Below are 15,197 nucleotides of genomic sequence, written 5' to 3' on the forward strand. Positions count from 1 at the left end.
GACAACAGGGCACTGGCACCTGGACTTTGGGATCTTAACTGACTGGCACACTATATAAGCTGAAGAATTTTTTTATTGAGGCATTACAGATAAACTCACCAAGAAGCCATGAGGATTCTCGTTGTGCTCGTCACTGCCATTTTCACTGGTGAGTATGATAGAGAAATGAAAAATGCATTAGATGTCTGAAAAAAGGTTTGTTGATTAAAATGAAAATGCTTCATGCATAATATTTCAACTATAATATTTCCTGTTTCCATCCAACAGGCTGTAATGCCAACCTCTTCTATGCTGATGAGCCCAAATCAAAGCTGGATCAGCTGACTGATGCATTCTGGGGCTACGTAGATGGAGCCAGGCAGACAGCTGATGACACCCTAGAGAAGATCCAGCAGACTGAGATTGCACAGGATGTGTCGTAGGTTATACACAAACACATTACATAAATATTATGTAGTTGTAGAATAAAAGTAAATAACATACAATCCTCCAAATAAGAACAGGACATGTGAATTTACTTGTTTTTTCCTGTTCACTCTCATGTTCAGAGCTCGTCTTCAAAATGGTGCCGAAGTTGCTAACTTGTATGCAGAAATAGCCTGGGAGCAGGTTCCTCCAATGGCAAAGGACGCAATGGAAGGTGCTGGAATGTTGCTTTATGGAGTTTCTTTGCGTGCAGAAGAGGGGATGACCAATGTCAAGAGAAATCTCGAGCCTCTGACTGAGAGGGTGGCACCTGTGGCAGAGAGAGTCCAGAGCGGGCTGACACAGGGAGCTGAGCAGGTGTTGGAGATGGCCTCTCCATATTTTGAAAAGCTGAGGGACAGCCTGGAGCCAGTGGCAAAGCAGGTCCAGACTAAAGTCACCGGCCTGGTTGACTCTTTGGTGGGTTCAAACTAAGGCAATAGAACTGAAAAGGGGCATCAAAGGAAATCATGTCCTCTAAAGTCAAGCCTCTCAATGTTATTGAAAACAGAAGTTCACCTGTTTAAACATACATCTCTTTATATGTATAAAGTACCATGCATTGTGTTTCCTATATTGTGGAAATAAAAGAGCAAAACAGCCTTGAGAGTCTGTCTTTCATTTACAAAATGCTTCTTTAATTTGAATCACTTGTCACTGTAAATGGCACACCTCTGACCTTTTTGTGTTTATATCTGATGTGTCCTTTTCTGTTTATTTCTGATAGTTAACCTACACTGAATTTTAGAAATTGCTGGTTTTGTCATTCAAGACAATGGAACCAATACTCCAAAAAATAATCTAAACTGATTCATTATCATGGCATGAATTTGGACAAAACAAAGTACATGTCTGATCTCTAATGCAGCTTCCATGCATCATCAGATAAACACAAGAAACAACCATTTATCATTCTCATTAACCCCATACATTCATGAGCCACTGATAACAGCACCAAGACCCACTTTGACCTCAGACCCACCAGGTGAGACCTACTGATTCCAAGAAACTGTTAAAGACGGGACAAAAAAGTAGTACTGTTTAGGAAATCGGTGCCATTTGAAGGAAGCAGGAGCCACAATTTCAAGGTGTATCTCACTGGTATTGGCATTAAAATGGTACAAACGAAGTTCCTCACCTAAAGACCAAAACATACAAGATCAAAATGACAAGAGTACTAAGGATTATATGATACAATATTTTTGTTTCAAATGCTGATTATTTGTACACTCTCATGTAGCCCTGCATGATCATACTAAAGGTACAATACAAACAGGGTGAGGCTGAGTTATAGGAAGACTGTCCACCTGGACCATTTAAAAGTACTGCCAAATGGGCTTTCGGATACAGTCAACTAAGAGCCATGAAGATCCTTGTTGTGCTCATCTTTGCTGATTTTACTAGTGTGTATGAAACCAGAGTTAATGTTGTAGACTAAAACTATGACTAAAACTATTCATCGACAGCCTTTTTCCATGACAAAAACTAGACAAAAACTGACAAAAATAGATCTGTGATGACTAAAACTGACAAAAACTAAGTTTAGTTTTTGTGAAAATGACTAAAACAAGACTAAAATGTGATCTAGTTTTTGTCTGACATTCAAAATCTGTGATATTTCTCCACTGTGGGTAAATCTGTCAAAATGCAATGCATCTGTAGCTCTTCTGCCTCTCAGTTGTGGAAAGCAGGGACCCAGGGTTTGGCAGGGTGCAAAGAACACTCTACCATGATTTGGTACCTAAGTTAGGCAAGAAAATAAATGCTGGGACGAAAAGTAAAGACTAGAATATGAGGAAATTTTATGGACTAAAACTAGACTAAAATGTTTCGATTTTTGGCGACTAAAACTAGATTAAAATTAAAAAGGGTAGAAATAACTAAAATGGGACTAAAACTAAAATGCATTTCATTTAAAGACTTAAACTAAAACTAAAATGAAAAATGGCTGCCAAAATTAACACTGTGTGAAACAAAAACAAAATGTGTGTTCAGAAGCTAAAAAAAAATAATCAAAATCAAAAATCAAAACAGGTCATTTTATCAACACTGTGTCAGAGTCACAGTGCAAAGCAGAGTTGCCAGATTCCATGTCTGTCAACAGGCAGATACATCTTGAAAGCTTCAACAGGAAATGTTTGTGCCTGGTCTAAGAATGACCTGACTAATGTGCATCAATTGAGAAGAATAAGGCAGAAGCCTCAGGTGTAGTTTAGTTGAACTGCAAGCCAGTAAACAAAGCCTGTCAGTGTCAGCCTGGATGTAGCTTTTGTGTCGATTTTCAGACCCAGACAATATTCCTTTTTGAAAGGGACAGAAACACCCTGGAAGCTTTTTTTGAGAAAAAAAGAGTACTGTTGGAGAAACATAAATCATTTCCTTCAAGTGGTAACATACAGTTGAATTAAGTTTTCACAACTTGAATGAAGTTGTATTAACACAGTTCCTTTAAGTAAAATGTATTTATTAATTTGACAATAAAACATTTTTAATGTAACTTAAATTGGGGTGGAAGTTTACAGTGACTCCTACTCAATTATTTACTTCATCATACACTGTAAAACCAAGCAAGTTGAAACTTTTCAAGCTTTGTCAAAACTGATTTTGTCCCTGATTTTACCTTATTTCTATCACATATCCTAGTACTGCACATTTGTACTGCTCAAGGTAGGTCAACTTAAGTGAATGTAAGTTGTACAGAATGGTGAACACTGAACCAGGATGTCCTCTCCCATCATGCTCAGTATACCATCCACAGCGTATTGTGTTTGCACCCCGCGGACACAATTTCTCTAACTGAGTCAGTAACTTCATTCATGGTGCAAAAGTTCCTAATGCTCAAAGGAATTATGGAAAACTCTGCAGGTAAAGAAAGGACTGTCAAATAATTTGAATGCAATTACAAACTATGGCTGCAAGCAGCACTGAACAGCCCTTGCACCCCAGCATATGTAAGGGTGTGTTGGAATACTTAGGTGTTAGCAACCCATGCAGTGTGCTGCAGCAAGGCAGGGAGACTATGTTGATCCTCTCAGAACTCTTATTAAATTCAAAAGAACACATTGTACTGTATATTAGGTACTACTGACAATCAATAGAAGGTGGCATTATGACAAAGCAAGCTGCTTATACGTAGAGATGATCAGAGCAGGAACAATATTTATTATGTATTATACAAAGAAGATGGGACATATAATGTAAGAGCTTCCACAACAAAATGCAAAGAGGAGTAGACCCTGATCATACATGTGAAAGTGGACTCAGATGTTTTATATTAGAATAAGGTCATCTTCCTGTATCAAATTGTGAGATATCAAAATGCTCAACATCAGTGAGGCATCTTTTAATGTGGCATATCAGTGCTGCGGACAAGTATTAAGGCCTTTTTGTGAAATCAAAATCTGAGCTTGATAGGTTCAACTCAGTAAAAAAAAAAACACCAAAGAAACAGTCCAGTTTTGCCACATCTTGCCACATTTAACCCCTCTGTGCTGCTTTTTGCCCATTTTCTGCCACTTTTATCTTATCTTTACTATGTTTACCCATTACTACCTTTCTGCCAATATTTAGACATAGTTTTTTGATTTTTTTTTTTTTGACAGTATTTGCCCATTTCATCATCTTTTTAATTTTTTTTGCCTACTTCACCTGCCATTTTTGGCCACTCTTTTTTTCTAATTTCAAACTTTTTAACCACTTTTTGGTCCATTTCTGCAACATCTCTTTGTCCATTTCTCCCACTTTTTGTGCCAGTTTGGCTACATTTAACAAAATTGTTGCTGCTTTTTGCCCATTTTGCCTATTCATGTCAATTTCTGGCTACTTTTTCATTCAGTTTTCCCCCAGTTTTTGCCCATAATTTTCACTTCGAGCCCATTTTGCCATTTATTCCACTTTTGGCCAATTTTTGCAACTTTTAACCCATCAAATGAACCTCTTCATTGAGGAAAGCCAAAGCTAATTATTATATAGAAATTTTTTCGAATGCTTATTACAACCCATCAAAATTCTGGAAAGCTGTTAATGTAATTAAAAATAACCCAATGTCATCTATTCCTTCATGTATTATATATAATAACTGTATCATAGACAAACCGGAACAGATCTGCCAAGCTTTAAACACTCACTTTGCTGCTGTTGGTAACCAGTTTGATACCATTTACTCTGGCTCTGCTTTAAACAGTCAGCCACTGTTTCATGCTCCCTCCACAAATCCTACCTCTATTTAGTTTGCAGCCCTTTACCTCCTCTGCTGTCAGAGGCACACTTCAACATATAGACTGCAGGAAAACAGCTGGCCAAGATAAAATTGATCCTTTTTTCCTAAAACTCTGTGGATCAATTATTGCAGAGAAAGTTACGCATTTGTTTAATCTTTCCATTTCAACTGGGGTTTTCCCCCAGGTCTGCAAGACAGCAAATGTTCTCCCACTGCACAAGGGTGGGGATAAAACTGATTTCAATAACTATCGGTCCCATTTCCTGTCTAGCTAAAATCTTAGAATCATTAGTAAACAATCAAATTAAATCATTCCTCTCCAGTAATCATGTATTAAATCTACACCAATCAGGTTTTAGAACAAATCACAGTACAATCACCGCAGTCACATCTGTCACAAATAATATAATTTCTCAGTTAGACCAGAGGAAATACTGTGCTGCTTTATTTGTAGACTTAACTAAAGCTTTTGATACTGTTGACCACTCCCTGCTCCTTGAAAGGTTAAAAGAAATTGGTTTTGACTCTCTATCCTGTAAATGATTCCAGGACTACATTTCACAGAGAGATCAATGTGTTGTTGTTGATAATTGTCATTCTGTGTGCTTGCCTCTATCAAAAGGGGTACCGCAAGGTTCAATATTGGGTCCTATATTATTTATAATATATATTAACAATATCAAATCCTCTATAATAGATTGTAACACCCAGCTTTATGCTGATAATATAATTTCATATTGTTTTGCCAATACCCCACACTCAGCCATTCAAACCCTTCAGCAAAATTTCAATCAATTACAACACGCTCTGTATGATTTAAAAATGGTTCTCAATCCTAGCAAGACCAAATTCATGTTATTCTCCAAAGCCACAGACATCAATGACAATAATTTTCACATCACCACTCTAACAGGACACAACATTGAAAGAGTATCTGAGTATAAATGTCTTGGTATTTGGTTGGATCAAAAACTCACCTTCAAATTTCATATTGACTCCCTGGCCAGCAAGTTAAGACAAAAAATTAGATTTTTCTACAGGAATAAAACTAACTTCCCATTGCTAAGCAGGAAACGTATCATTGAAGCTGTCTTTTAATCTGTTTTAGATTATGGTGATGTTGTTTATAGAAATGCCTCTGCCTCTACTCTCAAACCCCTGGACTCCATTTATCACTCAGCCCTCAGATTCATTACTGGTGAAGGTTACTCCACTCTTCATTGCACTTTGTATGAAAAGGTAGACTGGGCACCCCTGACTGTAAGACATGACAGGCACTGGTACTTATTCATTTATAAAGCCTTACTTGGTAATATGCCATCCTATATCACATCTCTGTTAAATCAGTCTCATAATCAATACTGAACCAGATCCAGTAACTTGTTTATTGGATGTACTTTCAACATCATTGAAAATGAGGGAGCCCCCTCAATGATTTTTTCAAGATTAAATAAAGGTTGAATAAATGAATCTTACAAATATTCATTCTTTTTTGCCATCTAACCCCATTTTTTTCACCCATTTTTGTCTCTTTTTACAATTATTAAATTATTCACTATATTTCCAAAAAAGTTGTCTCAGTTTCTTCTATTTCATTTTTGGCATTCTGACATTTATACACATTATGGCCTTGCTATAAAATCTGATATTACTTTCCTAATAGTGTACCCGTCTACATTTTTAACATCACTAGTAAAATGGTAATTCTGTTTTAATAAAAGGGGTTTACATTTTGAAAAAGTCTACATTGTACTAAAGCACAAATAAGTTAAATCATGTTTTGTTGCTTTGATACGGGTGGTTATTATTCAGCTTAAGAATAATGTATAGTTATTACAGCTTAACTTTACAATTGACCATGATTTTGCTGACTTCCATGGGCCCCCAGTTTGGCTGGACCCCAGAAAGCTATCCCCTTTATCCCCCTTTATGGACGGCCTTGACTACAACAGCTGTGGTCTGTTGAGCTCAGGTTATGGAGTTTATTACCTCCGCCAAGGAGGTTATGTGATTGGGTGGGTTTGTTTGTTCATTTGTTTGTTTATTTGTTCCTTTGTTAGCAACATAACTCAACAAGCTGTAGATAGATTTTCCATGAAATTTTCAGGAAATGTCAGAAATGGCATAAGGAAGAACTGATTAGATTTTGGGGCTGATCCAGATCACCACCTGGATCCAGGAATTTTTTAAGGATTCTGCACTATTGGGAGATAGGGCTAATGGTGGAGATCTGCGCTGTTACCACTTTACACCAGGAGATGGCAGACATGAGTAACCTCAATCCCAGCAGCAGTTTTTGGTGCAGCAGTTTTTGGGTGTGTTTCTATTCAAAGTTTTGGAGTTTATAGAGTTTGAAAGACACACGCCTGGTTGAGGAGACGAGTCAGAGCATAACAGAGAGAAAGACAGCAAATTGTAGCGAGAATACTCACAATGCTGGGAGGAATAGATGTATGCTCATCCTCAATGCACTCAGCTGGACTGTGACATTAGGACAGATTGGATCAGTGTGTTTGAGCTACATGGAACAAGATGTAATTAAAGAGGGCAGGGTGAGGCAAAGTGACAGCAGGGCACTGGCACCTGGACTTTGGGATCTTAACTGATTGGCACACAATATAAGCCAAATATTTTTCATAGAGGTACAACAGATAAATTCACCAAGAAGCCATGAAGATCCCTGTTGTTCTTGTCATTGCTGTTTTGCACAATCTTTCATCTTTTCCTGTTTCCTTCCAACAGGCTGTATGCCAACGTCTTCTATGCTGAAGAACACAAATCAAAGCTGGACCAGCTGATTGATGCATTCTGGGACTATGTAGAAGGAGCCAGGCAGATAGCTGATGATGCTCTAGAGAAGATCCAGCAGACTGAGATTGGACAGGATGTGACGTAGATCATACACAAACACTTGATACCTCTGCCAAGGAGGTTATGTGATTGGGTGGGTTTGTTTGTTTGCTTGTTTGTTTGTTAGCAACATAACTTAAAAAGTTATTGATTGGATTGGATTTTCATGAAATTTTCAGGAAATGCCAGAAATGGCAGAAAGAAGAACTGATTCGATTTTGGGAAAGATCCAGATCACCATCTGGATCCAGGAATTTTTTCGAGGATTCTTTACTATTGGGAGATAGGGCTAATGGTGGAGGTCTGCGCTGTTACCACTTTACACCAGGAGATGGTGGACATGAGTAACTTCAATCACAGCAGCATGTTTTTGGCGTATTTCTATTCAAAATTTTGGAGTTTATAGGGTAGAGAAAGACGCACGCCCAGTCGAGGAGACGAGTCGGGAGTAACAGAGAGAAAGACAGCGAATTGTAGCAAGAATACTCATAATGCTGGGGGGAATAGAGGAATATTCACCCTCTGCCATGACTTTCAGTCATCCAGTGAGACCATGGGTGCTTCCACCATGACAGTCCACACGTAGCAAGCCAACACTTTGCCTCACCGTGTCTCCACCCCACCGGGGAGGGAGTGATCGGTGAATTAGATTTTGGGAGTGATCCAGATCACCGTCTGGATCCAGGGATGTTTTTAAAAGATTCTTCACTATTGGTAGATAGGACTGATGGCGGAGGTCTGCGCTCTCTGAGTGCTTTTCTAGTTACATAAATATCATGTAGTTTCAGGTTGAAGGTTACTAACATATAAGTCTTCAAACAAGAAAAAGACAGGTGAATTAACTTCTGTTTTCCTGTTCACTCTCATGTTCAGTGCTCATCTTCACAATGGTGCCAACATTGCCAGCTTGTATGCAGAGTTAGCCTTGGAGTAGATTCCTCCAGTGGCCAAAAAAAAGCATTGAATGGGGCAGTTATAACGTCATACGGCCTTTCTTTGAGTGCTGAACGGGAGCTCAGCAGTGTCAAGAAAAAGTTTGAGCCTCTGGCTGAGACGGTGGCACTGGTGACAGAGAGAGTCCAGAGTGGGCTGAAACAGGGAGCTGAGCAGGTGTTAGAGATAGCTTCTCCATATGTTGAGAAAATGAGGGAAAACCTGAAGCTCATGTCCAAGCAGGTCCAGAATCAATTTACTGATCTGTTTGACTCTTTGGTGGGCTCAAACTAAGTCAACAGAACTGAAAAAAAGGGCTCAGTAATTCTCCATATCATTAAAAAAACAGAAGGTCAACTGTTTGAAAGACGCATACATCTCTCTATGTGTATAAAGTTTCTGAAAACTGATATGGAATTCATATCTAGTGCTACTTTTTGGTCTTTGAAAACTATAAGCATAACAGCCTTGAGAGTCTGTCTTTGACTCAACAACTTTGAGTGTAAATGGCACAACTCTGATCTGTTTGTTAACATTTCTTAGTTATCCCACTGTGAGTTGTGAAGTCCCTCAGGGATCCATACTTAGACCATCTATATTATTTCCTTCTACTTCACTCGAAAAGTGTATTTGAGTGTTGGTTAAAAGTAATGTTATATTTTGCATGAATCTAAACCAGTTTTGTGCTTTAGAGGTGGTCATGTACTTTGTGGGCTATTTCATCTTGGAGTTGCAGGTAGAACTATGAGCTTAGGTAAAGTGCACCAGATCCACCTGGGTGTTTGCTTAATCTGCAGAGTTTTCCCAGAATGCCTTTGGGCATTAGACACTTTTGCACCATGAGTGAAGTTATTGACTCAGTTAGAGAAGTCCCACCTGTGGGGACCCACCAAATTGCAACAAGGAAGAAACAGATGTAACAGTATAAGTCCCAAATTATGGATGGCAGTATTACCTTCCAAAGGAGGTGGCATTCATGCTTTTAAGTGTTAGATTACAGTTTTTAAACAACGAACAAAGAAGAACAAGAAGCAGGCAAAAAATGAGCTGGCTTGCAGTCCTTCATTGACAAACATGTCATCATTTTGCACAAGTGAAACACACTTAAGCCAATATTCTCTGCATATCCACATTTAGCCTTTAATATGCTATTTGCTAAAAACTGTGTGACAGCATTGCATCATACCATATAAATTACGAATATGATACCTTACAAATACTCTAAAATTCATATGTTTTATTTAAAACTTTATGTGTTATTAATTCAATATACTAAAAAGGTACTCGAGCACAGTGATCAACTAAATTTTCTGTTACTGTCCACCACTGATGATACAGCAGCAGATACTCGGTAAGGCGCCCAGCTGGACTGTGACATAAGGACAGATTGGATCAGTGTGCTTGAGCTATGTGGAACTAGATGTAATTAAAGAGGGCAGGGTGACGCAAAGTGACAACAGGGCACTGGCCCCTGGACTTTGGGATCTTAACTGATTGGCACACGATATAAGCTGAAGAATTTTTGTAATAGCTAGGGTTACAGATAAACTCACCAAGAAGCCATGAAGATCCTTGTTGTGCTTGTTGTTGCTGTTTTCACTGGTGAGTATGATAGAAAAATGAATAATGCATTAGGAGTCTGATAAATCAGTCTGTCTGTTGATTAAAATGAAACTGTTTCTCCTTTTAATGAATAATATTTCAACTGTTCCTGTTTCCATCCAACAGGCTGTAATGCCAACCTCTTCTATGCTGATGGGCCAAAATCAAAGCTGGATCAGCTGACTGATGCACTCTGGGACTACGTAAGAGGAGCAAGGCAGACAGCTAAAGACACTTTAGAGAAGATCCAGCAGACTGAAATAGGGCAGGATGTGACGTAGGTCATAAACACTTATAAATATCATGTAGTTGTAGGTTGAAGGTAACTGACACACAATCATCCAAACAAGAAACTGACATGTGAATTTATTTGTTTTTTCCTGTTAACACTCATGTTCAGTGCTCATCTTCGCAATGGTGCCAAAATTGTTGGCGTCTATGCAGATTTAGTCTGGAAGCAGGTTCCTCCAGTGGCCAAGGATGCATTGAATGAGGCAATTATGATCTCAGTGAGAGTCGAACAGGAGCTGATCAGAGTCAAGAGAAAGCTCGAGCCTCTGGCTGAGACAGTGGCACCTGTGGCAGAGCGAGTCCAGAGCAGGCTGAAACAGGGAGCTGAGCAGGTATTGGAGATGGCCTCTCCCAACATTGAAAAGCTAAGGGAAAACCTGGACCCCATGGCCAATCAGGTCCAGACTCAACTCACTGGCCTGTATGACATTTTGGTGGGTTCAAACTAAGTCAAAAGAACTGAAGGAAGGGCTTAATAACTTTCCATGTTATTGAGAAACAGAGGTTCACCTGTTTGAAAGGTGCATACATTTCTCTATGTGTGTAAAGAATAGAATGCTGATACGAAATTTGTATTTAGTGCCTTGTATTGTTTTCCCTGCCTGTATTATGGAAATAAAAATCAAACAGCCTTGAGAGTATGTCTTTTATTTACAAAATCTTTCTTTAGTTTGAAACAAGTAAGAGTGTAAATGGAACAGCTCTGGCTTTTTAAAATTTATAACTGATGTGTCAATTTCTTATTTTAGTTATCCCACAGTGAATTGTGGAGTCCCTCAGGCATCCATACTCATACAATTTAAAAATACATATTCTACTACACTCTAAAAGTGTATTTGGGTGTTTGTTGAAGTAATGTCATAGTCTGCATGAATCTAAACCAGTTTGTGCTTTAGGGGCAGTATTATACTTTTGTGGGCTTGTTTAACTTGAATTTGCAAGTTTTTCCTTTAATGTCAAGAGTGTATAGCTGAAGCCCGGAGACCTCTTGGATACAGACCTCTGCCATTCATACCTCCGGGAGGAGACGGCAATGTCGGTGCCCTAATTTTAAAAATAAAAGATCACGTCTGGTCACACTGTATATTTATTTTTGAATTTGTTCATGCATAATTTTTAATATCAAATGAAGAGGACATTCTTTCTATTTCTAAAATGAATGATAACGTCTGGTCAAGTCTATTTTGTTTATATATCATATTAAATAATGAGAAAATCATTGTAACTTTTAAAGTAAAATGTCAAGCCAGGTTGCATTGTATGAATAGTTTTATCACGTATTTTAATATTTTTCTTTCAGTTTAAATTAAGAGGACATACTTAAAATTTTCAAAGAAAAAGATAGTGTTGGAGGAGTTCTTGAATTTCGTGTCTTATATGTCTTGTTTTTTATGTAGATTTTTTTCAATATTAAATTAAGAAGAATGCTGGAGGGAAGAATTAACAAACTGCCCTAATATGTCACTTCCTGTTGCCAGTACTGGGCGCTCTGATAAGATATTTTTATGTAGGCATGTTCAGCGTCATATTGTTAACTTGCCTGGACATTATGAATGACACAGAATAATGTAAACAAAAGTTGCAATCATTTTCAGCCATTTATCACTATTAACAAAACCTTGTTTTGACATAAAAACAAAGCTGTTTGACTTCCTGTTGGGATTTGGGAGGCTTTTTAGTAGGTGTGGTTATGATCAACAGAACCCAGATCAGCTGCCTAAGTTGAAATACTTTGGAGGATGAATGTTTAAAATGATTTGTGGGGGAAAAGAATTTTTATTTGACAAAAGGGGGTGCTGTGGCAACATGTTTAAATTTATTAATTGATGTGATGTCTGTGTGAAGTTTGGTGATGACTGACAAAGGCACTGAAATGTTGTTTGGAATTACTGGTCCTTACACACAGCAAAACGTAGAGAAGTTGTCCAGCTTTGGCCACTGGGCTCTCCCCCACACATGATGAACACTTTTGATCTCCAAAATGTCTAGAATGATGGAAAAAAACTGAATTTGATTAAATTAAATTCCTCTGACTAGTCTCTCAAAATGTGAAAGTTGTAAGTTTCACAAAAACACCAAAATTTGACCAAAAATTGTCTGAAGTAAATTTCCTCTACATTTCAGAGGATAAGCCCATGAGACTTTTTTTTACATCTCGCCATGATGCATATGTGGACTGATTTTTCATACACATAGCTCTTACTTAGTCCCCTGAGTGATTGTTTGGACCCCTGTGCAGCCTCTGCACAAAGCCAGTAAATACGTAAACTTTCACTGAAGGACAATGGTCTGGAAGGTTTTTTTTGAGTTTTTAGACACTTTAAGGCCCCCAAATTAACAATTTATTTGATGGAATAATAATGATCAAACTGATATTTGTTGTGTAACCTAACTCTAACCCTATTCTGAATCACGCCCTGTGTTCCTCAAACACAGTGATTAACGATGTGTTTATTTGTGTGGCAGGTAGAACGCAGGGCATGGGCAGGCGACAGCGAGGCACTGGCATTTGGACTTTGCCTCACAATATAAACCACAGAGTATCACCGCTTAGGCACAAGCACAACTAGGTAGACTGGAAAAGACACTACCTTGGAGCCATGAAGGTCCTTGTTGTCCTAATCTTTGTGGTTTTCACTGGTGGGTATGGTTTGAAGATTCCTTTAGTTGTTGGGGAAGCTTGAAAAAATGTTATTGGTATGCTCATGAAAAGAAACTACATGGGTGCTTGTAGGCTACAAAATGTTATGTATTTTAAATATTTGTCATCTATCCAACAGGCTGTAATGGCGACCTCCACCATGCTGATCAACCCAAGTCAAAGCTGAGCATGTTTCGGGATATGTTCTGGGACTTGGTGAAAATCTATGCCCATGCAACAGATGAAACCATCAAGCAGTTCATGGAGACTGACACTGGACAGAGTTTGAAGTAGGTCTTAAGAGAATATTGGAGACATGCTTAGGATGGCTTGTGGTTGAAAAAAACTAACATGCAAACTCTAATCAAGAACAGAAATAAGGACTAAACTTTATGTCTCTGTTCATTCTCTTGTTTAGTGTCCATTTGAAAGAAGAGGCCAAAGTGGTAGAGCAGTATGTTAACATAGCCTGGGACCATCTTCCCCAAAAAACCAAGGACATTATTAGTCATGCAATCATTGGGGCTATAAGAATTGCTCGCAGTGTAGACAGGTTTATGTCCTCTTCAAAGCGCAGAGCCGATCCAGAGGTTGATAACTCACTGTGGCCCATAGCAGAGGCGGCTGAAATGAAGCTGATGGAGGGAGCTGAACAGGTGAGGGATATGGCCTCTCCTCATGCTGAAATGTTGAGGGAAAAACTTGAACCTGTGGTCCAGGACATACAGGAACAGATCTATTCCCTCGCAGTCCTCCTTCAACACCCGCTGAGTCAGCCTCCATCTGAGTAAGGACAGGAAGAGATGGCATCAAATGAGTGCATTCTCTGACTCAAACATCTACTTACTGCTTATGTGAAAGTACAGCTAACACATTTTGAAAGTTGATAACCTTTTAATATATTGTAAGTTTTAAGTACTGATGAATAGTACATTTGAGATCTTGACCACTAATGGTGTTCTGTTCTTGTCTGATGAAAATAAAAGCAATGGCAACTTGAGAGTCAATTATTTTACTTACAAATTAAGTTTCACTTTGAAAAAAATGTTGTTAATGACCTGGGAGGTTAAATGAGTTTCTTGTCATGTATGTAAAAATAACACAAAAATGTATCTCTGACCCTTTTCTCACACTTACACAATAAATTTGTGTGAAATCATATCAGCAGAAAACACACATACACTGTTCACAAACACTTCTTAGAAGAAGATACACGTAATTCAAAGTAGAATAACTTTTGAACCATAAATCACTTACTTGTGTTTTCCTCTGAAAGCCCTCCATTGTGCCATTCTAAAGCAGCTATTCATGCCTTTGAGGCCCTTACAGAATAGTTTTTAGCCAGACTGGCACTTGGGTAGCTCTCAGGGGTCTTTAGAAAATCCACACCAGTAACTCCGATACTGGACATCTTTTTATCCATTTTCTTATCTATTTTGTTTTTATCACTGCTAATGATAGTGGCCAGTACTGTCACCATACTGTCCGTTGGTATCCCACAATGCAATGTGACTGGGCTGTGACAACCAATGGCAGGCTGTCCTGTCATCACGTCATGCTTTGCCAAACAGTGCCTGTGCAAACACTGAGAAACTGGGCCTGAATGACTCATAATGGAGAGAAAGAAAGACAGAGAGGCTGTGATGTGTTCTTCTGCTTTGAATAATGACTCAAAAGAAGCCAACTCCAAAAAGCACAAGGACTTTTGTTGTAAAAATGTGAATATTTTGAAGACTTTTTGTCAAAGAAGGACTATGTTTTGACTTTTTTGTCTCCAAGAGATAGGAAAAGACATTTGTGCAAAAAAAAAAAAAACAAAACAAAACAAAAAAACAAAACAAACAAAAAACAACAACTTTAGTCACTATTGTTTACTATGTGTAACACTCTTTAAGTATTCAATTTGGTTAATTTCATTTTGTCTTCATAGTCCTATAACTTTTTCAAAATTCCAAGTGACACTGATGTAACACATGTATTCTTAAAGCCCAGGTTGTCCTGAGAAAAAAAGGATATTTAAAGCTTGACTGTGCACCACAGTGTTGATATTTCACAAGCTTTTTAAGACAATAAATCCAGGTGAGACACAATAGTTCAAAATGGCATATGTCTAAGAGGGTTAAAAACCTTTATAAAAAAATTTGTTGGGACAGGAATCTTTGAATATTTCAAAGTATGTAGTTCTGTCTGGTCAGC

The 15,197-nt window shown here is 38.2% G+C and overlaps 2 protein-coding genes across 2 annotated transcripts; both read left to right on the forward strand.

The window, feature by feature from the left end:
* Positions 1 to 98: 98 nt before the first annotated feature.
* Positions 99 to 1,048, forward strand: LOC121513760 (apolipoprotein Eb-like). Its single transcript, XM_041793714.1, has 3 exons — positions 99 to 148; positions 268 to 418; positions 549 to 1,048. The coding sequence occupies exons 1-3, from the start codon at positions 109 to 111 to the stop codon at positions 898 to 900; spliced, it is 543 nt and encodes a 180-aa protein (XP_041649648.1). The 5' UTR covers positions 99 to 108; the 3' UTR covers positions 901 to 1,048.
* An 11,856-nt stretch (positions 1,049 to 12,904) lies between these two features.
* On the forward strand, positions 12,905 to 14,001 carry LOC121513759 (apolipoprotein A-I-like). The gene is made up of 3 exons (XM_041793712.1): positions 12,905 to 13,000; positions 13,141 to 13,291; positions 13,420 to 14,001. The coding sequence occupies exons 1-3, from the start codon at positions 12,961 to 12,963 to the stop codon at positions 13,790 to 13,792; spliced, it is 564 nt and encodes a 187-aa protein (XP_041649646.1). The 5' UTR covers positions 12,905 to 12,960; the 3' UTR covers positions 13,793 to 14,001.
* Positions 14,002 to 15,197: the final 1,196 nt, after the last annotated feature.

This window comes from Cheilinus undulatus, linkage group 8 (assembly GCF_018320785.1).
Source record: "Cheilinus undulatus linkage group 8, ASM1832078v1, whole genome shotgun sequence".
Lineage (NCBI taxonomy): Eukaryota > Metazoa > Chordata > Actinopteri > Labriformes > Labridae > Cheilinus > Cheilinus undulatus.

Excerpts from the sequence above, each read along its gene's own strand:
- LOC121513760 (XM_041793714.1), top strand. The coding sequence starts at position 109 with ATGAGGATTCTCGTTGTGCTCGTCACTGCCATTTTCACTG. Across the intron at positions 149-267 it reads CGTCACTGCCATTTTCACTG|GCTGTAATGCCAACCTCTTC; the intron begins GTGAGTATGATA and ends TCCATCCAACAG. Across the intron at positions 419-548 it reads GAGATTGCACAGGATGTGTC|AGCTCGTCTTCAAAATGGTG; the intron begins GTAGGTTATACA and ends TCTCATGTTCAG.
- LOC121513759 (XM_041793712.1), top strand. The coding sequence starts at position 12,961 with ATGAAGGTCCTTGTTGTCCTAATCTTTGTGGTTTTCACTG. Across the intron at positions 13,001-13,140 it reads AATCTTTGTGGTTTTCACTG|GCTGTAATGGCGACCTCCAC; the intron begins GTGGGTATGGTT and ends TCTATCCAACAG. Across the intron at positions 13,292-13,419 it reads GACACTGGACAGAGTTTGAA|TGTCCATTTGAAAGAAGAGG; the intron begins GTAGGTCTTAAG and ends TCTCTTGTTTAG.